Raw genomic sequence first — 22,856 nt, 5'->3', positions numbered from 1 at the left:
GTTATCGCTGATTATAGGACCCGGTCTTGAGAATCTTGTCTGTCTCTTTTTACAAAATAACGCCCGCTCCCATATGCATACCCAGATGCCTTACCAAATGCAATCCATTGACCTGGTCTACGCCGTCTTCATATACAAAGCCTTGACCTTTAATACGCCTGTCCAAAACCGTCCCCATTGTCGAGAAACATCAGGAGGCTTTTCTCAAACTCATAAGCTGGCATCATCGGCTTTTAGCCCTACAAAAAAATCCCTAGTCATCTCAAAACTGAGCCAACTGCTCGCCATACTTGGGGCTACTTTGAGTAGATTGGGTACAATTCCCTTATACATGCCCATGATACCTTCTTGTGCGACAATTCTTCCGACAGCATCGAAAATTGATTTGTACTGGTATCCCATACCAGACATTGTATTGATCTGGAAACGACGTCGAAGAACATCACTAAACAATGTTAGCTTTGAATTTATGAATATTAACGGGCACCTTACAATGGATACGTGCATGTCTGTGCAACTGCGCCAGATATAGCGCCAGCTGCTAACTTTCGTACCGCACTGGGATTTTGGTCTCCCTCTGGAGTGAAATGCTTTCGTACAAGCTCATAAGTCATGAAGTTCAAGCCAACCTTATTTCTTCGTTAGCAATGCAATTCAAACAACCCATAACCACTTAATCCACACTCACATATGGTGCAACGCCAGCGACAGTAGGTATAATTCCTCTATATAATGCAAGAATGCCTCCTTCTGTTTTGTACATCGTCTTTAACGTAGCAAACATGCCTGGTAGCTTAGTACCATGCTTTCCCAAAGCCGCAAATGATGCAGACTGGATAGATAATCTAGTGCGAACAATATCTAGAGGATAGGTAAAGAATACGGATGTAATTCCGGCAGCTCCACCGCAAATGAGACGTCTGAAAGAACCCAAGTCTGCGCCAGGAGTGGTTTCGAAGAACTAGAGAAGCAAGGAAATCAGTAATTGCTTTCCATGAAATGCGCTCATTTGAATGAGAATTTCCGCAACGTTCAGTTGGAAGAGAAATAGGAGAGATTCGAACATCCTTGAGCTCTTACCTTTTTATAGAAATTGTAACTTCCAAACTGGACAGCAGAATAGGGAACAATTCGAATACAGTTAGTGCCGTTACCCCTCATCAGTCCGCGCCAACCTTCCTCTTTCCACATCTTCATAAGCCCCTTTCCTACAGACATCTTGTATTCTTCTCGCCCTACACTCTGTATTTGAAAAAGAATCTTCAATCGTTCCAGAGGCGATACGACTGTTCTAGAAACCGCACCTGCCACTCCACCGGCGCAAAACGCTGCCACCACAGGCTGTGCGATCAGCTCTCTGAGTTGCAGAACTCTGGGGGTGTATTTGGGCGGGAGAACATCATTCTTAGACTTGTAGCAAAAACAAATTGTTAGCATGCATACTAGATAATGAGCAAGATTGAGCAAGAGAATAGAACATACGGCAGACATTTCCAGGAAAAGTAGCTAAGCTATGCACCTCAAAGGCCTAAAAGCTCGACGCACACCTTAAGCCCACCACGCATGCGAATTCGCAGGACAAGGTTTCGAGAATAAAGGGCGACTTTGATATTTGGTAGGATATATGAGAACGTAGACTTTTGAATAGAAATAAGAAATCGACGATCAATTGCTGAATATATTGTACATGTACAATTGGGAAAAGATCTAGGAGGTGGTGAGGCTGGCTGGGTTTGGCTTTTTTAAACCGAGCTTGACTGGGAGAAGATCAAGTACTGGGGGGGGGGGTACGAGATAGTGTCACCGGAGGATAGGAGTATCAATATCAATTTAATCTAGGTCTTTTTGATGAGAGGTGATATCTCGAGAGAAAAAGGAGAATCAGCAGAAAGAATATGAGTAGGTAATAACAAAGTTATTCAAAATAGCAAATTGGATTTTGTTTTTTTCTATAAAGAGAAGAAGGAAGAAGTCTAGGAGAATGATTTCAAGGTCTATGTTGTTGTTGTTGTTGTCGTTGTTTTATATTGAGGAGGATTCGAGGAATTGATATAGCTACCTAGGTAGGTAGTAATAATAATAAGTACTGTTTGTACCTACAGTAGAAGTAGAGAACTTTGATCAACTTGACCAGTAATCATGAGCGGAAAAAACTTTACTCTACCAAGGTCCAAGGTGGAGGTCATTTTGTGAAGGGTTTGTCGACGGAAAGTTCCATCTTTTCTGTAGTCATTTCTTACGAAATTAACACGATTTATTCTATTATATACCTAGATAGGTAGGTCGACAAGTATATATATGATTTAAGGAAAAGCAATGGATACATTTATATAAATTCATTTTCAAATTAATTTGTTAAATATTCCTTATATTTTGACATCCTCATACATGATGACGACTAGTCCTACCATTGCTACTAATCGGCAACAACGTTGGAAGATCTTCCACATTATGATGCACGGAGGTAGAATTACCCCATCATTGCGAGCTACAACATGATGTCAACTTGCCTAGCCCTTCCGTAGTTTCCCGCAAGAACGATCGATACCTCCATGCGGAGTAGCAGACACACAGGTAGGTAGGTACTAGGTATTCATCAACTCCTCGTACAAATTGGTTATTTGTTGGTAAATGTACACCTACCATGTCCAGCTTGATTCAACCAGTACTCGGTGGTTATGTATAAAGAATCAGAACAATCTACAAACTGGACTGCGATCGTACAAACATGGACACGAAAACAAGTTCATGATGAATCCGAGTTCGAGTTCGAGTTCAAGCTTCACTGTACCTCATTAAACCATTCCATATAAATTTCGAAATAACCAGTATAGTATTTTGGTGATAGAATTCCTAAGTAGACAGACAACACAAGATTTTATGTCTACAATATAATACTATATATGGATTCAGTCGTCTCCCAAATAGAAAGCAATACCCATATGCGAGTGTACTGAGACATCCATCCATCATTAATCTCAAACATCTTCATCTCTTCCATATCACTCGACTCCTTTTCATCACCCCTGACGAGGCCGAGTACTCACGACGTACTCCGCCTTTCCGTTCAAGAGTACCGATACTTCGGTACATTCCAAGTTCCAACCCACCTCCAGCTTCCCGGGCGGTCACCATTGACAAAAAATCAATGGTGCGTTATTTATGCCTCAGGCCACAAGGCACCAAGAAGTGAAAATCCACGGAAAATTTTAAGCGAATTCACGCACTGGGCTCCATATTCTTAAAACTTCTTCGAAATTGTTTTCGTTCTTGCTGGATTATTCACGACTTCTCGACACCCCTCGACGACAAACCCCCCAAATCGCCAATCATGGGTAGGTGAACACAAATTCTATTCCAGCCATCGTGTGCAAGTGGAAATTGAGTGACTTGACGATGAATTGAGATTAAAAGTTGAAAGACTGAAATCACAAATCGCATCGTAAAAGATCTCAATTCTCTGCGCAACATTGTGTCTGTGCAAGACCGATGTGAAGAGCATACTTGATCATAGGCTGACGAGGAATTTTCTAACTAGGTATCGATCTTGACAACCACCACGTGCGCAACACTCACCGTAAGACGCCAAAGAGTGACAATGTCTACCTTAAGTTGTTGGTAAAGCTCTACCGCTTCTTGGCTCGTAAGTCCATCTCAAAAGTTCTCGACCAAAGTGATATGCGCTAACTTTCAATTTCTTTCAGGCCGCACTGAAGCCTCCTTCAACAAGGTCGTTCTCCGCAGACTTTTTATGTCCCGTATCAACAGACCTCCCGTTTCCATCTCCAGAATCGCATCCCAAACCAACAAGGAGGAGAAGAGAACCGTTGTCATCATCGGAACCGTCACTGATGACAACCGTCTTTTGTCCGTCCCAAAGGTCAGCGTTGCTGCTCTCCGCTTCACCGCTACCGCCCGTGCCCGCATTCTCGCTGCCGGTGGTGAGGCCTTGACCTTGGATCAATTGGCTCTCAGATCCCCAACTGGAAGCAACACTGTTCTCCTCAGAGGACCAAAGAACTCCAGAGAGGCTGTCAAGCATTTCGGTTTCGGACCCCACAAGCACAAGGTAATAAATCCAATATGGCTTTTAATTGGCAAAACTGACAAATCTGCAACAGAAACCATACGTCGAGTCCAAGGGACGCAAGTTCGAGAAGGCTCGTGGACGCAGAAGGTCCAGAGGTTTCAAGGTCTAAATGGCCTAATTGGGGAAGGGACGTTACGAACTTCTGGCTTTGCTGGTCTAGATACCTCCAAGAAGGGTGGAGGGATGTCAACAAGCTATTTAAGGCGAGCTGGATCCGCAGTACAGTCTTTAGCATATGAATACTACAAGAAAATGATGGTATCGATGCAATTAGGAGTAGTAATCATGAATAGTTTGATTCCACCCTAGCTTAATTTTCCACTTGCACATGTGATAGTCGATGTGATGACCAAATTATTCGTCCATAGAAGTTGAAGGTGCTATTATACAATTTACATTCTCACTCGTTTCTACTTACACATCGTTGACATAACCTAAACTTGCAGCGTCATTGTACCCATTCCGCCTAAGAGCTACAAAGTATGCTTCCTTCGATTCCTATTGATTGTGAGCATATGAGTTCTCTTCAATAGTTTCCAGGCTCACTCACGCTCCTCGATGATTCCGGCTTTTCTCTATGCACCGCGGCAAACATTTTCTTCAGCTTCAACTCCAGCTCTTTATCCTCCGCGCCCTGATAAAATTTACACACAAAATGACCCCCCGGTCTCAGCGTCTCGAAGGCAAATTGCAGAGCCGCGTTGCAGAGATCCTACATGTAGATGGGTAGGTAGTGGTTAGTGGTTAGAAAAGAAAAAATGGTGTGGATGGTTGAAATGAGATTAATGTGAGAAAATGGAGGGGAGGGGAAAGGAAAGGAAAGAAAAATAACATACCATACTCCCCGCATGATCGGAAAACTTGATACCGGTTGTGTTCATCATCCTATTATACGGGTCACTCAGACTTCTCTTCCAAAAACCGGTGGTTTGCTCCCAGGGGGCGCACATGTCACTTAGTACTACGTGGACCATTTTCGAAGCGTCTTTCTCTGGTTCCGGGGACTCCAGCCGTTCGTGCGATTGCGATTGCGATTGCGAGGGCTGGGTTTCCCCGGCATCGTGCTCGTACTCGTACTCGTGATCGTCCATCTGTCGTTCGAGATCGATGTAACTTGGTTCCGAGGCGGCGATATCGAGGGTGCCGGGATCCTCGTCATTTTCGAGGTCCTCGGAGGAGAGGGTGGAGAATAGAGGTCTGCGTGGACGACCGCGCTCGGGATCGAGAAGGAAATTCTTGACGGATTTTTGGACCCGGCGGGAGAGAAAGTTTCCTTGGATGGTGGAGACGCCTTGGGGAGGCTGCGCGGGGATGATGTCGATGCCGAGGATGCGGCCGTGGGGTTGGGTGCGCTCGTATGCTACCTGGTGGGGAGGGTGAGTGGGATGGGTAGAGGGATGGGTGGAGAGGTAGATAGATAGATAGATAGGTAGAGAAGAAGAGAAGAGGGGCGAGGGAATATAAAAACGTACCTGAGACCAACTTCCCGGCGCATATCCCTGGATATACATCTTAACAAACTATTCCGACCTCACCTCGCAATCCCATCCATACCATCTCCAATCATAACCATAACCACAAACACAAACACAAAGAAAGAACTCACCAAATCCACCACCGTCTGTCCCCTTTTAAAAATCTTATACTTCTTATCAATCTGCAATCAAGCACCCCATTAACATCCATATAAACACAATTCCCCTCTCTCCCACCCCTAACTCCCAACCCCCCAATCCCCCCAATCCACACACATACATACATACAGACATACATACCTCCAACAATTTAAACGCCGCTCTACTCCTCAACCCCTTAACCTTCGCCTCCCTAGCCCAGGCATCCTTTCCCTGGCGACTTTTCCATCTCGTTGACGAAGACGACGACGAGGCGTTGCGTACATGTCCATGTACATGTACGTATACGTGTGCGTTTCTCCCTACCCCATTATCACCATAAAAACCAACCCCCTTTCGCAAATCCCAAAATCTACCCCGCGCGAGCGCCGACCCCGCTTGGTGATTGAGCAGCGCGGGAAGAGATGTGTGATGGCGAGGGAGGATTCCAAGGCCCGAGGTCAAGAGTGTGGGGTTTAGTCGAGGTGGTAGCATAGCATTGGGTTACTACCTAGGTATGTGGTGCAGAGAATTCGTTCGTTCGTGGCTGGTTTGGTGAGTGGGAAGTTTGAATGGTTTCGGGTGTGTATGGTATGATGAGATTGAGATTGAAGAATTTTTATTTATCGCATGAGCTCAAAATTTGTCAATTTGAAATATTTTTTGGTGGCCTTATACAAAATTTTCCCTATTAGTGTTTATGAGAGCGCAAAGATTTTTTTTATTCCTACGAGTAGACTAAAGTATACGTACGGTATGATATTACTTGGTCATACAATGAGACACCCAGATATTGTCACATTTACAAGTAGAAGATAATTTCATTTTTTGGATACAAATCATGCAGTTATTCATAACCTACATATACAAAACACCAACGCCTCGTGAGCCTGTATTCTCTCTATCCTAAACGCCCAATGATTTCATTATTTCCACACTTATGCCAAGAAACTTGCTCCAGCACCCCTACGATCCTTCTTCAAAGGCGAGAATGCTCCAAATCCACCAGCAGCCGCAAGACCACCCTTCAATCCTCCCCTTGGTCCAGCAAGACCACCTTTACCAAGCAATCTCGCTGGTCCAAGTGCAATCTTCGCTGGTTTCTTAGGAGCTTCACCATCCTCGTCATCAAATAGTGTCTTACTGACACCCCCGAGAACTTTACGTTTCTTCTTCTTTAACTCAGGCTCTTCAATAGCCTTGATCTTAGCTTTCACAGGCTTTTTAGTCTCTCGTTCTTCAGAATCTTCTGGTTCTTCGGGTTGCTCATTTTCATCCACATCCTCTTCTTCCGCAACCTTCTCTAGCATAGGTCGTGCTTTGGTTTTTCGAGCTGTAGGTTTCTTAGGTTGCTCATCTTCGTCTCCGTCCTCCTCCTCTGTAACTTTTCCCAGCGTACGTGATTCCTTGAGTTTCTGGGTCACAGATTTTTTATTCTTGGTACTAGTCTTTGCTTCGGACAACACGTTTTTTTCGTCGCCAGAGTTATCGGCTAGCTTCTTTCTGGCCTTGAGCTTGGGCTTGACTTGTTGTGCAGGTAAGTCAGGTGTTTCCTCTTCTTCTTCAAGAATCTGGTCCCCCTTGGTGGATTTTTCTTGCTCCATTACTTTCTTAGCCTTATCCTCAGGTGATTGTCCATCTTCTGGTGTATCTGGAGCCATGTTGATTGTCTTGTTCAGATAGGGTGTAATGGAAAATGTTGACTTTTCTCCCAAAATTGTTTGATCAACTCTACCTCTATTCGCTCCAGCTCGCTTTCCGCGCCCTGCAATTCCATCTGGTGTTCCGATAGTAATATCCATGCTCATCTCCCTGGCGGATCTCTTGCGAGAATCTTTCACTGGAACACTTTCTCGACTTGTGATAGCGGGGAGTTTCAATGCTGCATTACGTGCCTCATTCAATTCGGCCTGACATTCTTTCAATTGTTCTCTTGCGGCTCGCATTTTTGTGCGGAGCTGCTCAACCTTGCTCTCCAAGGATCCAATTAAAACCTGAGAAGCAGCCAACTCCTTCTGTGTTTCCTTATGAGCTTTTTCGATGTCTCGTTTCGTATGGGCGAATTCTTTTCTGAGAACCTCGATTTCCTTCTCTCCACCTTCCTGTCCTTTCTCGTTGTCGCGAAGCTGTTCGATTTCTCCTTCCAAAGTTTCCACCTGAGCTTGAGAAGCGGCCAACTCCTTTTGGGTATTTTTGTGTGCTTTTTCGATATCTCGCTTCGTAGACGCAAACTCCTTTCGAAGAACTTCAATTTCCTTATCCCCAGATTTCTGTCCCTTGTCGTTGCTGCTCTTCAATAGTTCTATCTCATTTCGAAGAGCCTCTATCTCCTTCTCCCCAGCCTTTTGTGCATTCTCACTGTTACGCTTTAGAAGCTCCAATTCCTTTCGGAGAGCCTCCGTTTCCTTTTCTGAAAGCTTGTGGTTCTTCTCGATTTCACGTTTCTCTTGTGCGAATTCTTTTTGGGCAGTAGATGCTTCTTTCAACATTTCTTTCTTGGCCTTTTCCCTCTCTCGCTTCTCTTCGGAAAGGTCTTTCTGCAAAGCCTCAATTTTCTGTTGGAGTTCCCTTTCCCTTGAATGGTCATTGTTCTTCTCGGTGGCGCGGCTCAAGGCCCGACGCTCTGTCTCTAATTCCACCTCTAAAGTGCTAACTTGCCGCTGAAGTGCCAACTTCTCTGCTAGGATCGATTGCTGATGTGCCACTTGAGAACGTAAATGCTCCAACTCTGGTTTGAGTATAGATAACTCGCGGCTGAGTGCCAGTTTTTCGGTCAGAACCTTTGTCGAGTCCATCGTCAATCCACTCATAGATTCCAGCTCCGTCTGTACAGCCATGAATTAGTATGACAATCGGATATACCCGGGGGATTCTAAGTACTTTGATGTTATTGAGTTCTCGTGTTTGAAGTCTTAAATCCGTTTCCACCTTCTTTATATCCTCTTGAGCCTGGTCAAGTTGTGCTCTTAAATCTTCATTCTCTTCTTCTAACCCATCAATTCGATCATCCCCGGTTGCCAGTTGAAGGTGTAATTCATCCGCCTCATTCTCCAACAAGAGGATCTGTAATCTCAATCGCCTACTTGCTTCATCTTTTACGATTAATTCGGTGTTTTGAAGTGCTTCCTGATATGCCAACTCGAGACATTGTGATTTCATCAATCGCTATAAATTTGTGTTAGCCCCGAAAACTCCCATCTGTCTTAAACAATAATAAAAGATCCTACGTACACTCTCGATGTGTTCATCATCATTATATGACAATATTTGATCCATTTTTAAAATTATACTTATGAAAATAAAATGTGTTTTAAAATACCTGTTAAATGGTCGAAATGTTCAATCGCGTTCGGAAGTCAACAAAGTCTCCCTAAGCGTTAGATGAGTTGCCGGGTCGACGTGATTTGCCCCAAGTATATAGCCTCAGGCATAAATGTATACTAGAACCACACCATACTTGTGATACGATTTCCATGGCCCCGCGAGGTGGAACTTACCGAATTGAATTAAGGACACGCTTCGAGCTTCGTAAGTGTTTGGTGATGATATCTTGAATGCTTCAATTTATTCGATAAAGCATCACTGGTCACAATCATTCGATTATCCTCTGCTATCGACATTACCAATTTCAACCTTTAGAGGCATCTTGGCCTTGCATTTTATTTAAGATGCATTTCCTCAAGGCATTGGTAGCTTCCTTGCTACCTTTAGCTGTTCTAGCTGCCAAAAAGCCCGCGGTCGATAACTTTGAACGATACCATACCAAATCTCTCTCATCTACCCCATTGAAGCTCGATGATAGTGTCTACAGCAAATTGACCACTGCACCAAGAGATTACTCTGTTGCCGTATTGTTGACAGCTTTAGAAAATAGATTTGGTTGCCAGTTATGTCGTGAATTTCAACCAGAATGGGATCTACTGTCAAAGAGTTGGATCAAAGGAGACAAGCAAGGAGAATCTCGCCTGCTCTATGGAACACTTGACTTCATGGATGGCAAAAGCACTTTCCAATCTGTATGTTTAGCGCTACGAAACTACAATCAATCGATACTAATTGCTGGATAGCTTAATCTACAAACTGCTCCCGTCCTTCTACTGTTTTTACCTACGATTGGCCCTCATGCCTCTACAATCAATGGCCCCGTGAGATACGACTTTACAAACGGCCCTCAAACTGCTGAACAAGTGCACTCTTGGATTACTAGACATCTCACCGATCGACCACATCCTCCAGTCCAACGACCCATCAATTGGCTCCGTATTGGCGCAGTTACCACTACTATTCTAGGAACGGTCACCTTTATCAGTGTTGCATGGCCATATGTCTTACCCGTCGTTCAAAACCGAAATGTTTGGGCTGCAATAAGCTTGATTGCCATCCTTTTATTCACCAGTGGTCATATGTTCAACCACATTCGAAAAGTTCCATACGTTGCTGGTGACGGACGTGGAGGTGTCAGCTACTTTGCAGGTGGATTCTCAAATCAATATGGATTGGAAACACAAATCATTGCTGCTATGTGTAAGAAATCCCCTTCCATACCTAAACATATTTACTTGCGACAATACTGATCATTTCTCTCAGATGGGCTTTTGTCCTTTGCAACAATCTCTTTGGCTCTCAAAGTTCCACGTATCTCAGACCCCAAAATTCAGCAAGTCGCAGTCCTCGTATGGAGTGGAGTTATCTTCGTTATGTACAGCTTCTTACTTAGCGTTTTCCGTATCAAGAACGGCGGATACCCATTCTGGCTCCCACCTTTCAGCTGAACGGTGTAATCTACGAGTCTGTTAAGTGACCAAAGAGATATCCATGTATCATATACCGTCCTCCGTGGTCGGTTTCACATACTTACTGAAAAGCGAATCTTACATTTCCTTGGCCCCAATGCTTGGCCTCAAATAAAAATATTTTAAGAATTAAATATTTCATTTTTGTTAGAGCTTTCACCGTGTGATAGTCAATACATGACCAAGTGTTCTTTTCAACCACCAAAAATTGGATTATAATCGTCCATCATATTAAAGATTAAATTGTTAGACTGTGTTTGTAATTGCTTGAATCGAATGACTTGACAACGATCTCACGAACCTTGCTACTTCATAGAGTATTCGAATGTTTGGTTTTATCTTGGAAATTCCTCTTCCAATCATCAGGGAATTACTAGTTTCAAATACCTAGGTATTCATAAAGCTGTCTGGGTGGACCATTCTCTGGAGCTGGACGTCGCACGCAGCTCTACGACTTGTAAACTCTCTTTATGCATTCTGAACTGGTAGCGAGGAGATTCATGTCGCATAGTAGAGTCAAGGTCAGCAAAAGAAATGAATCGAAATTCAATGACTCAACCAGAATATAAGATGTTAGTTAAATCATGAAAGGTTTGAGAATATGTTTTATCTAAATCCATTGAAATACATGGAGATATTACACATATAAGAATTAAAAAAAAAGGGGGGGGGGGGGTTCAAGATGCATTCTACTTCTTCTGGGCCGGATAACGGATTGACTGGCCATCAGTAAGAAACGTACAATGCGAAGAGACCTTCATTATTCAGTACGAGCCTATGTATACGGAGGCCATAAGATTATTGTAGTCCAATAGTATTAGTGCTCTACCAAGGGTCATTTTATGTTCATTCTGGTCTTAGCCATCTTCAAGCAAATACCGCGGCGACCACGGAAGTAGCTCTCATGCTTTGAATTGGTTTCTATGCCCAAGACCGCCAGCACTCCAAGGCATGTTTTCAATTGCAGTCTGAAAGTACTTGTGCTTCTTTGGTGATCGCAAATCTCAGTAGTGGTCTCTCCGAGTGACTTACTAAAAGACTGCTCTATCTAAGTGGGAATGCAATAACGAGCTTGTATTGGCAACTGGAGCTATGCCCGTAGTTCTTTGTGCTGTGACCACCAAGTATCAATAGGTAATATGTGGTTTCTTGACGAGGACTAGACTGTACCCGGCCAGATCTAGTGGCAGTCCATCTGTAAGCAAAGTGTCTATCGTGCCACTACTTGAGGCGAGAGTAGATGACAATGCGTGGCTATGCACTAGAGAACTTGAAGATGGTAGTTCTGAACCAGAATGCTGAAGTATTGTTGGCCTTAATTGAACTTTGTTGCTAGCCGTAATGGAACTATGGGTTTTGTCTAGAGGTGTTATCTTATGACACCCGCATAGTGAGCATGCTGAGTGTTCAAGTTCATTCTTCTTAGGCAATTGAGGGGGAAGTATGATGCTGTTTTGAGCCTCAGGGATATCGTCTAGTTGCCACGACGGTGACTGAAGATCAGGTTCTGGCGGCGTTGATGAAGCTGTAATACGATAGATCGGTGCATTTGCCGCATTAGTCGAATAGATGTTGTTGAGGTCGGCTAGCTCCCAGTCATGAGGAGTAGTGTATCTCGAGATGCAGTGCTTAATCTCTGGGAGCGGTTGCTGTTGTGATACCAGATCAACGAGAGGATCGATTGCCCGAGATCCTGAATTGTTTGTATAAGGCACACAATTCCCTGCTTCCAGTATTGAAGTGGCATGGGGAAATGAAGTGTCGAAGTCGTCATAGCTAGCATCGAATATCTCTTGTGGGATGCTGTCAACTTGAATGGTATCATCCCAGCAGGGTTCTCGTGAAGAGGGTGGCCGGTATGATGATGGACTTGAAATATTGTAATTAAATTGTGGAGGAGTAGAGTTGTTTGTTAGAGGGCCCAACCCGGGTGGTGATAATCTTTCCAGCGGAGCTTGTTGTTTCCAGAAATTTTCGTGTTGGGTAGCATTGAAATCAGCGCGTGATTTTTGTCCTTCCAATTATCAGCTTTGCTCAAGTCTTCATTTTGTGCGGTTGAAAAAAATCGACCTGCAGTTTCGAGGGCCCTCACTATGCTTGCGTTGTGATAAACGATTCTGAACTCTTTTCCTCATCCTTGGCTCGGTAATTTGGGTCCAGTCTTCCTCATTTTCTGAACTTGGAGTTGGAGTTGGACCCGAGTTCGGAACTGGCCACATTTCATTGTGCTGGATCGGGTTGGACATGTCTATAGGGTTAAGCTTTCACAAGGAACAATAATATGCAGGTTATATGGTGTGGAGGCTGTTATAATATGGGGACAAGTTAAGCTTTGTATCGTAAATCGAGTTTGTGAGAGTGCGAGGAATCGTATAGTATTAACTTTTATTGGATGCTCTTAACTGTAAAGTGGCTCCCTGATTCGAAGGAATGGATTCAGGGTATCAGTTCCTTCGGGATAATGTTCCCATTTGTGAGGCGAATAAGTCGGAGGCATAGTTTAAGAGCGGGCGAGAACCCTTCTTCTTTTCTTCCATATTAGCTTCCTTCGTGTGTTGTTGCAACGGAACACCTTGAACTATTTTACCCGTCCACATCCCGTGTAACTAATGTGTGCTGAAATGACGTGGGAATGCGGAATTTCTGCGTGAGAAAGCCAGAGTCTGAAAGCTTCGGTAGCAATCAGCACCTTTAGAAGTGTAGTGGCTGACGAGTCTAGCTTTACGTCTGTAGGGCGTGCAGAAGTGCTTAGCGACAATTCTTACGCGCCTTTGTTTAGAGGCTCTGCGATGGACAACAATATACCTCGAATTTTCATGGATTGCGAATTGTATCTGAAGCTTTGAAAATTGATGCGTTGTAAAAAAATTCGTTTCTGAATACCCTATATCTATTCCAATCTCTCTCCGCGTCTTACATCTACTTCACAAATACTCTTACACGTGGGCAAGTCCACTACCATTGTTCCTCCCTGGTCAATACCCCTGCCATACTTGCTTACGGTTCCATCGACCCGGCCGAGTCGGCCGAGCCGATATCGTACTCACCCTTTCTTACACGAGTTACCTTGAAGAAAGTAGGCTGATAAGCCGGTTCATTAGCGTGCTATAGAGACCGACTTTATGCAAGTGATACAGATAGCTACTTTACTCACTATCCACCCCCACTTCTTCCTATGCGGGGAAGCTCGAAGATTCCGGATATATATCAAGAGTCAATTTCACGACAACAACATGTGTTGCCTGAATACTATTGAGAGTTTATCTCAAATTAAGTATGCTACCCCTGCACTGGCACAACCACCGGGTTTGTGACCTACCAAACGCGTTGAACATAGCAGAGGTACTTGACACGAATTACGATACAAACTGTACTTTGGGAATTGCACTATTAGAGCATGTCGATATTATGAGTAAACCCCCAATCATTTGAATCGATATAAACTTGAAAAGATATGATACGAGGTGTATCTCTCTTTCGCTTCCCCTTGACCGATCAATGTCTTATAGATATCCCAGCCCTTCCACCATTAACGCCCTGGCCATTCCCAAGCTCTATCTGTCTCTTCAATTGATTGATTGAAGCTGGGATTTATTGAAGGAAACAAATACCCAATAAGGTGTCATGGATAATGGTTTATTGTGCACCGGGATCTATATAGGCACCAGAGAGGGATTTTGTCATTGGCTCGCTCGCTCGCATTGAGTACTAAAAAGACGCGTATTGTTGCCTCAGGGTATTATGTGCAGTATCGAGCCTCTACGTTGCTGATCCTTTACTTTTTAGAGACGGTCGCTCTGAACGATCGAATGATGTTGTCTCAATCAAGACTCAAATCTATTTACAATTATAGAGGCACATAGCAAGCACAACGGAAGCACAAGGTAGACACGAACGAGTATTTGGATTGGATGGTTCTACGAGTACTGTAGGAACAGTGGCTATGTGCGAAGATATCTACGTGGCACCACTGTTGTGGAGCTATCGTCTCGAACGCCTTGCATTCAACATAACATTGCCTAATCGTATCGGAACAACAAAAAGCCACTTCGTAATTTCTTAACATGTCAGGAGAACCTTCAATGATTGTGGCTGAATTGGGGATGGGTATTTTCAAATGTTCATATTTGTTAAATCACCGATTTAGGCAAGACTTAAGTAGAAGAGGTTGATTTGACTTGATCGGTTGTTCCAAAATTCTGAACTCACAAGTCAATATGAAGATAAGTAAATAACTCTAATCATCCTCTAGCACACGAATATACTGACCGGCCAGCAGTGTATCTATGGAATTATATTATGACCTGCGGATCTACGACAGGCAAAAACCCAAATTTAAGCTCTCCTAGCCAAATAGATGCTTTAATCTTTCCGGGAGGAGAGCATCGAAACAATTTGCAAATATCTCCTAACCACGTTCTCAATTCTCCACTGGTTTGTATTTCATGGCAGCGAGAAGGGGAGGCATGAGACATACTGCTCCAGCAGCCATCACTACCCCGGCAAAGACAATAGCCTTGACAAAATAGTCCGTATCGAGATCCACCAAAGCTCCAGCAATAGGTGGCCCGATGAGAATTCCAATTGCCGCTGTGATCCAACTCATACCTAATCGAGTTCCTATGACACTCATTGAGGGTGATAATGTTGGGTGTGCCACCGCTGCGGCGGGTGCTGTCACGAGGACGCCAGATATGAATCCCCAGATAATACAAAACACTATAAAGCCCGCTTCATTGTGTATGCCCAGCCAAGAGAACATTACGATGACAGCGGCAACAGTCCAAAAAACAAATATTTGGATGGAACCGACGCGGTTGGCAATCAGGAACGGAACCGTTCGACCAAAGAATGAACCGGCGTTGGTGATGGCTAAGAGGTAAAAGGAGAGATTTTCGTCAATCTTGAGGCTGTAAATGGCGTAGGAAGGGATATAGAAGAGGGGAATGTAGAATGCTACAAAGATGAGAAGAAGAGAAACGGCGAAGCCTAGGAATGGAAGTTCAGTGAAAGCTTTAAAATCGAAAAGAGCTTTTTTAGTCGCAGACTTTGGCCTTTTGTGCCGGCTTAGTATGGCGAGGGAGACAGCAAGTGTGCCGAGACTGATGAAGCCGATGGCACGGACAGCCCAACCAAATCCAACCTTTGGTTCTAATCTCCGAAACATAATTGGGAAGATTATTCCACCTAGTCAATTTCACTTAGTACCGGTCGTGCCATGCCAGATGAGTGTTAACCAACCTATGCTTGATCCTGAGGAGGCACATCCGATCGCAAATGGTCGTTTTGTGGTGAATTGAGTCGAGATGATGGCGAGTGCAGGAATATAAACTAGACCGGCGCCTAGGCCAATGACAATTCCCTGGGAGAGGATTATTTGATAGTACTTCGTAGAGAGGCTAAGCATCATCGTTCCAAACACAATCATGAAGCACCCAGTGGTCATCAAGATACGAATATAACCTCGATCAAATAATGGCCCGGATACAATGCCAACAAAGACCACCAGAAACGATTGTATACTGCCAATCCATGATATCGATGATGCAGACTCAGGCAGAGTGGTGATATAATAAGACTGAAAAGCTCCAAAGCTTGCTGTGATTCCCCTTTATTTGATGAGTCAACATAAATATATATTGTAATGGATTCAAGACTAAAAATCACATATACATACCAAGTATTCGTGAATATAAAAAATGCACCAAGTACACACAGCCAAGCGCCTAGTCCGCCATTTGGCGGCGTGGGTGGAGACCGTGGAGTGGACTCGTGAAGTGGGGCCTTCGCATCCGGGGAAGAGTCTGGGGAAACTGCATCTGTTCGTTTATTCTTCTCCTCGTCGCTGCTAGTAGCCATCGTTGGTGACCTTGTGACTATTGATAAATCTTCCACGACGTAGGAGCTGGGCTGTGTTGACGAGATTGTATTCTGCCAGCTTTGCTTTCACTTCAGAGAAAAACCTAGGTAGATAACGCACTGTAGCAAAAGTAAATTGATTCATTATTTACATCGTCTCAGGGCGGTAGGTTGACTGAATAGGGATGCGCTTTGAAACCCTAAGTCCTAAGTCCATTAAATCCGAGATGTGGAAGAGAGGGATGGAACGAATGAATCAATATTCATACCAGATTACATCATTATTATTAGTTATTATGCAGAACAAGTTCCAATGTTTGAACCTCCTCTTGAAAGTGCCGCTATGGATCCAAGTTATCACTTGAAAGCAATTTGCAGGTTATCAGACTCAATATTACTCTATGGATTTAATGCTAAGTCCGGTATTATGGCCAATGTTACAGTGACTGCATGCATATGATGCATGGAACAGCCAGCAGCGGCCAACTACTGTGGTCAGAGTATCCTTGTTTGATTAATTTGCGGCTGGATTCAGCCTATAGCTCATGGCTTACGGGGCTCCAATAGGGCCCAACTAGCAACTCTTTTACTTATAAGATTATTAAGAATGTTGAGAAATTGGATTGAGGCACAGCAAGATGGATCTATCATACGCCCAAGTCACGAGATCTGTTTTCATGTTTCCAACTCTCGTATTCTGTTGGGTAAAATCACCCCTTTCCAAGGTTCACAGGCTTTATACAGCTACGGGGAGTCTAAATGAAATGGTGGAAATAGCGCTGAAATAATAACAGGTCTTGTATTGTGCTGTCAGTCGCTTGTTCTTCCATCCACTTAATGGCTACCCCGGACCATTACTCTCACGGTTGTCTAGCTTACCGGTCCTCTACCATGCTTGGAAGGGGGATCTTCATTACCACCTTTTTCGATTACATCTCAAACATGGTATTGTACCTTCGAACGATAACAATGTTCTTTCTAGTGCTAACTATTTTACAGGCAAATACGTACGCTACGCGCCAAACAAATTGTCCATCAACGACTCTGACGCTGTGAATGGTATTCCCCCATGCACAATAAAAGAGGATATAGTGCTAAAACGTACTACTAGAAATATATGGCTTCAACAAGAATACGGCGAAGCCAGAAGAGGCATATGCAGCATTCCGTGTGAACAAATATGCCATCAACACGTTCAACACAAGTTCTAAAGAGGCCCATAGACGAAAGCGCCGTATTATGGCGAAGGGTTTCTCGGATGTGGCACTTGCGACCTACGAGGAATCTATTTCTCAGCCTGTGGATGAATTGATCTCAAAATTAATGAGAGGAAATACAAAATCAAACACCGCCCAGACAGTAACATCGGATCAGAAATGTGTTTTCAACTGGGCTTATGAAGCTAATTGTCTAATGCTGGATATAATGGGACATCTCTGTTTCGGTGCTGCATTTGGCTTGTAAGTCAAATTGTGGGATTTCGTGTTCCCTCCCCAGTACTCCGTAACAATTCTCGTACTTCTGATTCGTACATTTCGTGTCCTTCAAATCATCGTATATTGCAACAAATGTATGCTGACATTTGATCTCAAGTATTGGCGGAAAAGGGGAAAAACTTGTCAAGAGTTTCCACCAACGTGCCGTTCGTGTCTACATGGTAAGAACGGTCCCCGATTTCCTTCGGGAAGCAGAATTTAATCATTTCAAAAAATCCAGACATCACAGGTGCCACTTTTCAAAAAGCTATACATAGACCGGATTTTGTTCCCACAAATGGCCAAGGCAAACACCGCGCTTGCGGACTATGCGCGTTCATACACTGTACAACGTGCCCATCAACATCGCGAGGAGACTAACAGGATCGATAAAACGGAGATATATTCCCATGTCAAGTTAGGCAACAATAACACCAGCTCTGATATCATGCATCATTTGCTCAATGCTCACGATGAAGAGACAACCTCGGTATACAGCGACAACGAGCTCCTCGGTGAAGCGATTCTCCTCATGATGGCTGGTTTGTTCTTACCTCGACTTTATCCCCTTCTGCTTTATTTAACTTTTCAACATAAGAGTGTCCGCACTTAGCTAACGTGATCCTTCTATTTAAACTTAGGCTCCGACACCACATCGACCGCTTTGACAGCCACACTCTTTTACCTCTTCCACAACCCCCACGCTCTGCAAAGTCTCCGCTCCGAGCTTGCTCACACCTTCTCATCCAGCACCTCTATTCGCGTCCTCGATGTTGAGAATTGCAAATACCTGCGTGCATGCATTGACGAGGCGATGCGCTTGTGTCCACCTGCTCCGACGGCCCTTCCGCGTGTTGTTTGCGAGGGCGGCATCGAGGTATTAGGAATACATTTCCCAGGGGGTGTATGCTTGGGGGTATCGAATTTCGCACTATTTCGCAACGAGCTTTACTTCAAGGAGCCGCATAGGTTCATGCCCGAGAGATGGTTGGATAATGACGAGGAAAGTCAGAGCCTAGCTCGAATGGCTTTCAAACCGTTTTCGGTAGGTCCAAGACATTGCATTGGACAACGGTTAGCGATTCAGGAGATGGCGTATATTGTTGCAAAGATAGTGTATCATTTTGAGTTTGAGGTCGTGGGGACTGATAGTGAATATAAAGGATTAGGAGTGGATGAAAATGTGGTCATGGAGCAATTCGATGTATTTACGAGTCTGGAGCGTGGACCTGAGATAAGTTTCTGGGCCAGGTGAAAGGTAATATTTTTGTAGCCTTGAAATTTAGTCGGTCTGTTCAACCTTACACAGTCAATGCGACGACATGTTATATCGCTCGTATCACCATTTCAAATTCGCGACATGATGGTTCGCCCATCGCGCACGTGAGACTGTCGACGTTCGTAGCATCAGCTTTATATACACGGAGTAGGCTTGCTTTATAAGTCGACAAATAATAAGTTGACCACAACTTGAGAATCAAATTTAAGGTGGATTTTTAATTTGCACCTCAAATTATTGTCAGGTGACGGGACTGGCAAGCCGTTTGTTTGCATGTCACGTGGTGTGCACTACGTAAGATTGAATTGAGCCCTGTAATCACCACCCTCTGCCACGATATATCCTTACAAACCTACTCACGATAACTCTATCTACGTGGCTCTTCGACACTTTTCCGTAAAAACATCGGTATCGTCCTATACAGGCCAGCACATATGACCTTGTCTGTACGCACAATCGCCAGCCATACGAATTGGGATAGAACCACCTGCGCATCTAAACACGCCTGAGTCCTGACTGGAAGGTCGCAACTGAAGTTCATTGATGGCTAAAATTATTGTTCATTGTTATCCAAGATAACGAGATTCATTTTTCCTTTCACGATCATGCTCATCATGCCTATCTAGACTCCCGCGAAATCAAACCCTAACTTAAACCCAGGAACTAATTTCTGGAAAACGCCATTCGGATCATATTTTTTGCTAATGGCTCGCAATTTAGACAGCGAGGTACCATAACCATATGATGAAATAGGATTTTCGCCAATTCCCGCGTCGTTGAGCCACTTGAATGGATAGTACAGCCCTTTAGCTTTCGTTTGCTCTTCTATCTCTGCGATTGTAGATGTTAGGAATGCCTTCACTATCTGGTCATCATTTGGATTGCTCCAGTCTACGTAAACTTCAGCAACTATCAAGTGTTAGTTATTCCATTCCGCTCATCATTTGGAACGTTTTATCGTCTTCTAAGTCCCCTGGAATCGATGGCGACTTACCCAAGAAATTACCCTTGGATGGATTGAGCGATATGGCATCACCTCCGCTAGCAATCGCTGCGTGCTGCATGGCTACTGTCATTGGCTCTAATGCAAATCCAACTGTGCAATTGACCTGGGAAAGTTGCAATTTCGCATTACCAACGACAACGTTGTAAACGAGCTCCGACGTTTCATTGCTGAATAGGATGGATGTATCGTACCAGCTCCATCTGTGTATCATGAATTAATTTCGTTCAGGTACAATTTTGATGGTCGATAGTCTTACCGGTTGACCAAAGAGGCGAAAAATTCAGTCTGGCTCACAATAGCACTGAAATTCATGATGCCAACTTCGCTAGAAACCGTTGGTATAGCTGTGAAATTCTCGAAAGCTTTGGGACTTGGATTATTCCCATTGTAAAAGTAAACGGTTCCAGAGCTCTCAGCACCGGTCATTGGGTTGTAGCTGAAATCGGGCATCAAGTTTCCATTTGCGTCATCGATACCCCCACCTGGGGCTATATAAGCAGTGTATGCATCTAGGTATTGCTGAGTAGCTTCTGCTCCCCATTGAACGCTACCACCACTGCAATAAAGAAAGTATCAGTCTTTTATCTGGGATGAATATTATGTTAAAATTTATCAGAGCATCTTACTGCGAACATCGGTTTATGAGAAATAGTAAAATCACAACTTACAATACGAGTCCGCTCTTATATGTTTTGAGGTCATAACGAGTGACGACCCCAAAATTATTGGAACCACCTTTGAGCGCCCAAAAGAGATCTGGGTAAGTAGCATCATTAACTTGTAGAATAGTTCCATTTGCTGTCACCAATTCAAAGTTAACAACATTGTTAGCAGCCCATCCGTAAAGAGAAGCATGGTAGCTAAGGCCGCCTCCTAAAACTAAGGAGCTGCCAACTGGAGCGACACGGCCACCCACAGCGATCAAGCCGTATGGTTCCAAAAACTCATAGATGTCCGACCAGCGAAAGGCAGCCCCGGCTCTTAGATATGGTACACCATAGTCATTCGGTAGTGGAACAAGTGTCTTTTCCGTGAAACTTGTTGTCGCGATCATAACCCCATAATCAGTAGATGCGATGCCGGCCACTGCCGCATGGCCACCACTCCGAATGGCAAATGAAGTATTGGTCCGGGCAAGAATCTTAACACCAGTGGCAAGATCACCCGAAGTCAAGGGTGAGAAGACGCAATAGGGGCTGAGCCATGCTATCTTTGAGAAAAAGGCTATATCCAGGTTTTTGTCAGCACTTATCTTATCTAAAAGTGAACTGGATATTCATTAACAATTCTTGGAGGCATAATGTTGGGGGAGCATTTTTTCGTTCGACATACACTGTGTTTCTGAAGTGTAATTCACTGTTCCCGGATCATACACTTGACCTGGCAAAGCAGCTGCCAGTTGCACACATGAGTTTGTAGAGGTATTTGATTTGATAGGTGTCGAAGTACCGCAAGCTGTTACAATCAGGCTTCCACATAGGATAAATTCGAACAACATGACTTCAAACAATGGTAAGGTTTCATTCAGTATGCATATTACATGTTAGAAAGGGAAGATACTTACTTGAATGAAAGCGGCCCCCCCGCTCCAGTAAGCAAGGCTTTCTCACATCGTAGTTCGGTGTTGCGAAAATTGGTTAACAATCAATGGGCACCTGGGTATGGTTACATCTATCCTCAATGTTTACCGAGAACTGTCGAGATATTAGCTGGAGATCAGTCAGGGCGTTCGCTTATGCAGTCAGAGTCATCGCTTATGCAGTCAGGCAGTCATGTCAGATCACCCCGGATGTAAGCTTGATGCGGTCAGGCGGCATGAAATGATCATGGTATGATGACGTCTCCCGAATGGACTCGGATCGAATACTTGCCGGCCTGTGACGGTCCGAAGCAATGGAATTGGTTGATCTGACAGCCTGGTAAAGCTTCGCCTTCCGATTCCATCATCAATGTCATCTTTTAGTCTAGAAAGATTTTATTGAACCTCCCGTCTATCACGCAAATAGCCATCTTATTTAGAATTCTTGATCGGCATCAAGAGCACAAAGTCATATCTTTGTCATCTCAGCTGAACACACAAACCGCTTTCAGGATGTTCCATGATTAGGATGTGGTTTTTGGCTGTAATCCTTCAGAAACGCGGGCTGCCATGGCACGCAAAAAAAAAGTTGACATTAAGACTCATGTTAGAACATTACTTCACATTATCTTAGTGGCTGAGATTAGCTTTCTCATACTTACGAGGATATGGATATATTGTATTGATACAAATCTACGTCAGCAAAGAATTATCTACCTAGCCCAATCATACTGAAGGCGTGTTTTGATACTGCTTGAGTCCGGCGGACTACAAGCCAAGCGCTCCATATCTCAGAGTTGTATCAATTGTTGCCTACTCCAGGGCTTCAAACGCTCTCAGGTATGTGTATTCCAAGATTTCCACATGTTTCTAGTGGGATTCAGTGTCGAAAATATGCTTACTACCACTAGTTAGTGAGATACAACCTTGTAATTATCATTGAATCATCTCTACTACAATACACTTAGTATACTGAAAATAATACTCTCGACACCGCTCGAGATTATGCAATGACTTGAACTAAGGACTAAGAACTAATAATCCTTCGAAAATCCTTCACAAACTTTCTTTGGCTAGGTCAATCAGTATTTCCACCATACCGTGTACTTGGCAAGAATCTGTGCCGTCTGTTCGTTTGTATCTTGTGAGTCTTGGGATAGAG

General features: G+C 43.9%; 9 protein-coding genes across 9 annotated transcripts; 3 read left to right on the top strand and 6 right to left on the bottom strand.

Annotated features, from left to right (window-relative positions):
* Positions 1 to 54: 54 nt before the first annotated feature.
* Positions 55 to 2,091, bottom strand: EAE98_009038 (uncharacterized protein). The gene is made up of 5 exons (XM_038956659.1): positions 1,483 to 2,091; positions 1,081 to 1,410; positions 689 to 961; positions 493 to 629; positions 55 to 445 (listed from the first exon to the last, which is right to left on the bottom strand). Exons 1-5 carry the CDS (start codon positions 1,489 to 1,491, stop codon positions 211 to 213), a joined length of 984 nt encoding a protein of 327 aa, XP_038807029.1. The 5' UTR covers positions 1,492 to 2,091; the 3' UTR covers positions 55 to 210.
* Positions 2,092 to 3,331: 1,240 nt separating this feature from the next.
* On the top strand, positions 3,332 to 4,398 carry EAE98_009037 (uncharacterized protein; the record flags this gene model as incomplete). The annotated part of the gene is made up of 4 exons (XM_038956658.1): positions 3,332 to 3,335; positions 3,539 to 3,643; positions 3,705 to 4,069; positions 4,122 to 4,398. 4 exons carry the CDS (start codon positions 3,332 to 3,334, stop codon positions 4,197 to 4,199), a joined length of 552 nt encoding a protein of 183 aa, XP_038807028.1. The 3' UTR covers positions 4,200 to 4,398.
* Positions 4,399 to 4,451: 53 nt separating this feature from the next.
* Positions 4,452 to 6,372, bottom strand: EAE98_009036 (uncharacterized protein). The gene is made up of 6 exons (XM_038956657.1): positions 5,866 to 6,372; positions 5,697 to 5,747; positions 5,563 to 5,589; positions 4,927 to 5,454; positions 4,641 to 4,802; positions 4,452 to 4,588 (listed from the first exon to the last, which is right to left on the bottom strand). The coding sequence occupies exons 1-6, from the start codon at positions 6,196 to 6,198 to the stop codon at positions 4,505 to 4,507; spliced, it is 1,185 nt and encodes a 394-aa protein (XP_038807027.1). The 5' UTR covers positions 6,199 to 6,372; the 3' UTR covers positions 4,452 to 4,504.
* A 269-nt stretch (positions 6,373 to 6,641) lies between these two features.
* Positions 6,642 to 8,979, bottom strand: EAE98_009035 (uncharacterized protein; the record flags this gene model as incomplete). Its single annotated transcript, XM_038956656.1, has 3 exons — positions 6,642 to 8,528; positions 8,584 to 8,868; positions 8,935 to 8,979. 3 exons carry the CDS (start codon positions 8,977 to 8,979, stop codon positions 6,642 to 6,644), a joined length of 2,217 nt encoding a protein of 738 aa, XP_038807026.1.
* Positions 8,980 to 9,244: 265 nt separating this feature from the next.
* On the top strand, positions 9,245 to 10,643 carry EAE98_009034 (uncharacterized protein). The gene is made up of 3 exons (XM_038956655.1): positions 9,245 to 9,719; positions 9,771 to 10,227; positions 10,291 to 10,643. The coding sequence occupies exons 1-3, from the start codon at positions 9,372 to 9,374 to the stop codon at positions 10,473 to 10,475; spliced, it is 990 nt and encodes a 329-aa protein (XP_038807025.1). The 5' UTR covers positions 9,245 to 9,371; the 3' UTR covers positions 10,476 to 10,643.
* Positions 10,644 to 11,623: 980 nt separating this feature from the next.
* Positions 11,624 to 12,715, bottom strand: EAE98_009033 (uncharacterized protein; the record flags this gene model as incomplete). Its single annotated transcript, XM_038956654.1, has 2 exons — positions 11,624 to 12,510; positions 12,589 to 12,715. The coding sequence occupies 2 exons, from the start codon at positions 12,713 to 12,715 to the stop codon at positions 11,624 to 11,626; spliced, it is 1,014 nt and encodes a 337-aa protein (XP_038807024.1).
* Positions 12,716 to 14,916: 2,201 nt separating this feature from the next.
* Positions 14,917 to 16,355, bottom strand: EAE98_009032 (uncharacterized protein; the record flags this gene model as incomplete). Its single annotated transcript, XM_038956653.1, has 3 exons — positions 14,917 to 15,683; positions 15,738 to 16,105; positions 16,174 to 16,355. The coding sequence occupies 3 exons, from the start codon at positions 16,353 to 16,355 to the stop codon at positions 14,917 to 14,919; spliced, it is 1,317 nt and encodes a 438-aa protein (XP_038807023.1).
* Positions 16,356 to 16,943: 588 nt separating this feature from the next.
* On the top strand, positions 16,944 to 19,284 carry EAE98_009031 (uncharacterized protein). Its single transcript, XM_038956652.1, has 6 exons — positions 16,944 to 17,059; positions 17,150 to 17,414; positions 17,467 to 17,815; positions 17,949 to 18,012; positions 18,072 to 18,372; positions 18,472 to 19,284. The coding sequence occupies exons 1-6, from the start codon at positions 16,994 to 16,996 to the stop codon at positions 19,083 to 19,085; spliced, it is 1,659 nt and encodes a 552-aa protein (XP_038807022.1). The 5' UTR covers positions 16,944 to 16,993; the 3' UTR covers positions 19,086 to 19,284.
* A 123-nt stretch (positions 19,285 to 19,407) lies between these two features.
* EAE98_009030 (uncharacterized protein) lies at positions 19,408 to 21,918 on the bottom strand. The gene is made up of 5 exons (XM_038956651.1): positions 21,448 to 21,918; positions 20,784 to 21,339; positions 20,372 to 20,671; positions 20,104 to 20,315; positions 19,408 to 20,018 (listed from the first exon to the last, which is right to left on the bottom strand). The coding sequence occupies exons 1-5, from the start codon at positions 21,611 to 21,613 to the stop codon at positions 19,732 to 19,734; spliced, it is 1,521 nt and encodes a 506-aa protein (XP_038807021.1). The 5' UTR covers positions 21,614 to 21,918; the 3' UTR covers positions 19,408 to 19,731.
* Between the last annotated feature and the right edge of the window lie 938 nt (positions 21,919 to 22,856).

This window comes from Botrytis deweyae (genome assembly GCF_014898535.1).
Source record: "Botrytis deweyae strain B1 chromosome Unknown BDEW_025, whole genome shotgun sequence".
In the NCBI taxonomy this organism is placed as follows: domain Eukaryota; kingdom Fungi; phylum Ascomycota; class Leotiomycetes; order Helotiales; family Sclerotiniaceae; genus Botrytis; species Botrytis deweyae.
The sequence above is the reverse complement of the archived record's forward strand: the minus strand, read 5'-3'. Positions and strand labels throughout refer to the sequence as shown.

Coding starts and splice junctions, on each gene's coding strand:
- EAE98_009038 (XM_038956659.1), bottom strand. Junction 962..1,080: donor GTTACAATTTCTATAAAAAG/GTAAGAGCTCAA, acceptor TTGCTTCTCTAG/TTCTTCGAAACCACTCCTGG. Junction 630..688: donor TCGCTGGCGTTGCACCATAT/GTGAGTGTGGAT, acceptor CGAAGAAATAAG/GTTGGCTTGAACTTCATGAC.
- EAE98_009036 (XM_038956657.1), bottom strand. CDS start 6,198: ATGCTACCACCTCGACTAAACCCCACACTCTTGACCTCGGGCCTTGGA. Junction 5,748..5,865: donor CGGCGTTTAAATTGTTGGAG/GTATGTATGTCT, acceptor GCTTGATTGCAG/ATTGATAAGAAGTATAAGAT. Junction 4,589..4,640: donor AGCCGGAATCATCGAGGAGC/GTGAGTGAGCCT, acceptor CACAATCAATAG/GAATCGAAGGAAGCATACTT.
- EAE98_009034 (XM_038956655.1), top strand. CDS start 9,372: ATGCATTTCCTCAAGGCATTGGTAGCTTCCTTGCTACCTTTAGCTGTT. Junction 9,720..9,770: donor GCAAAAGCACTTTCCAATCT/GTATGTTTAGCG, acceptor ATTGCTGGATAG/CTTAATCTACAAACTGCTCC. Junction 10,228..10,290: donor ACAAATCATTGCTGCTATGT/GTAAGAAATCCC, acceptor CATTTCTCTCAG/ATGGGCTTTTGTCCTTTGCA.
- EAE98_009031 (XM_038956652.1), top strand. CDS start 16,994: ATGGATCTATCATACGCCCAAGTCACGAGATCTGTTTTCATGTTTCCA. Junction 17,060..17,149: donor CAACTCTCGTATTCTGTTGG/GTAAAATCACCC, acceptor AAATAATAACAG/GTCTTGTATTGTGCTGTCAG. Junction 17,415..17,466: donor CGACTCTGACGCTGTGAATG/GTATTCCCCCAT, acceptor ACGTACTACTAG/AAATATATGGCTTCAACAAG.
- EAE98_009030 (XM_038956651.1), bottom strand. CDS start 21,613: ATGTTGTTCGAATTTATCCTATGTGGAAGCCTGATTGTAACAGCTTGC. Junction 21,340..21,447: donor TTACACTTCAGAAACACAGT/GTATGTCGAACG, acceptor ACCTGGATATAG/CCTTTTTCTCAAAGATAGCA. Junction 20,019..20,103: donor ATCCAAGGGTAATTTCTTGG/GTAAGTCGCCAT, acceptor AACACTTGATAG/TTGCTGAAGTTTACGTAGAC.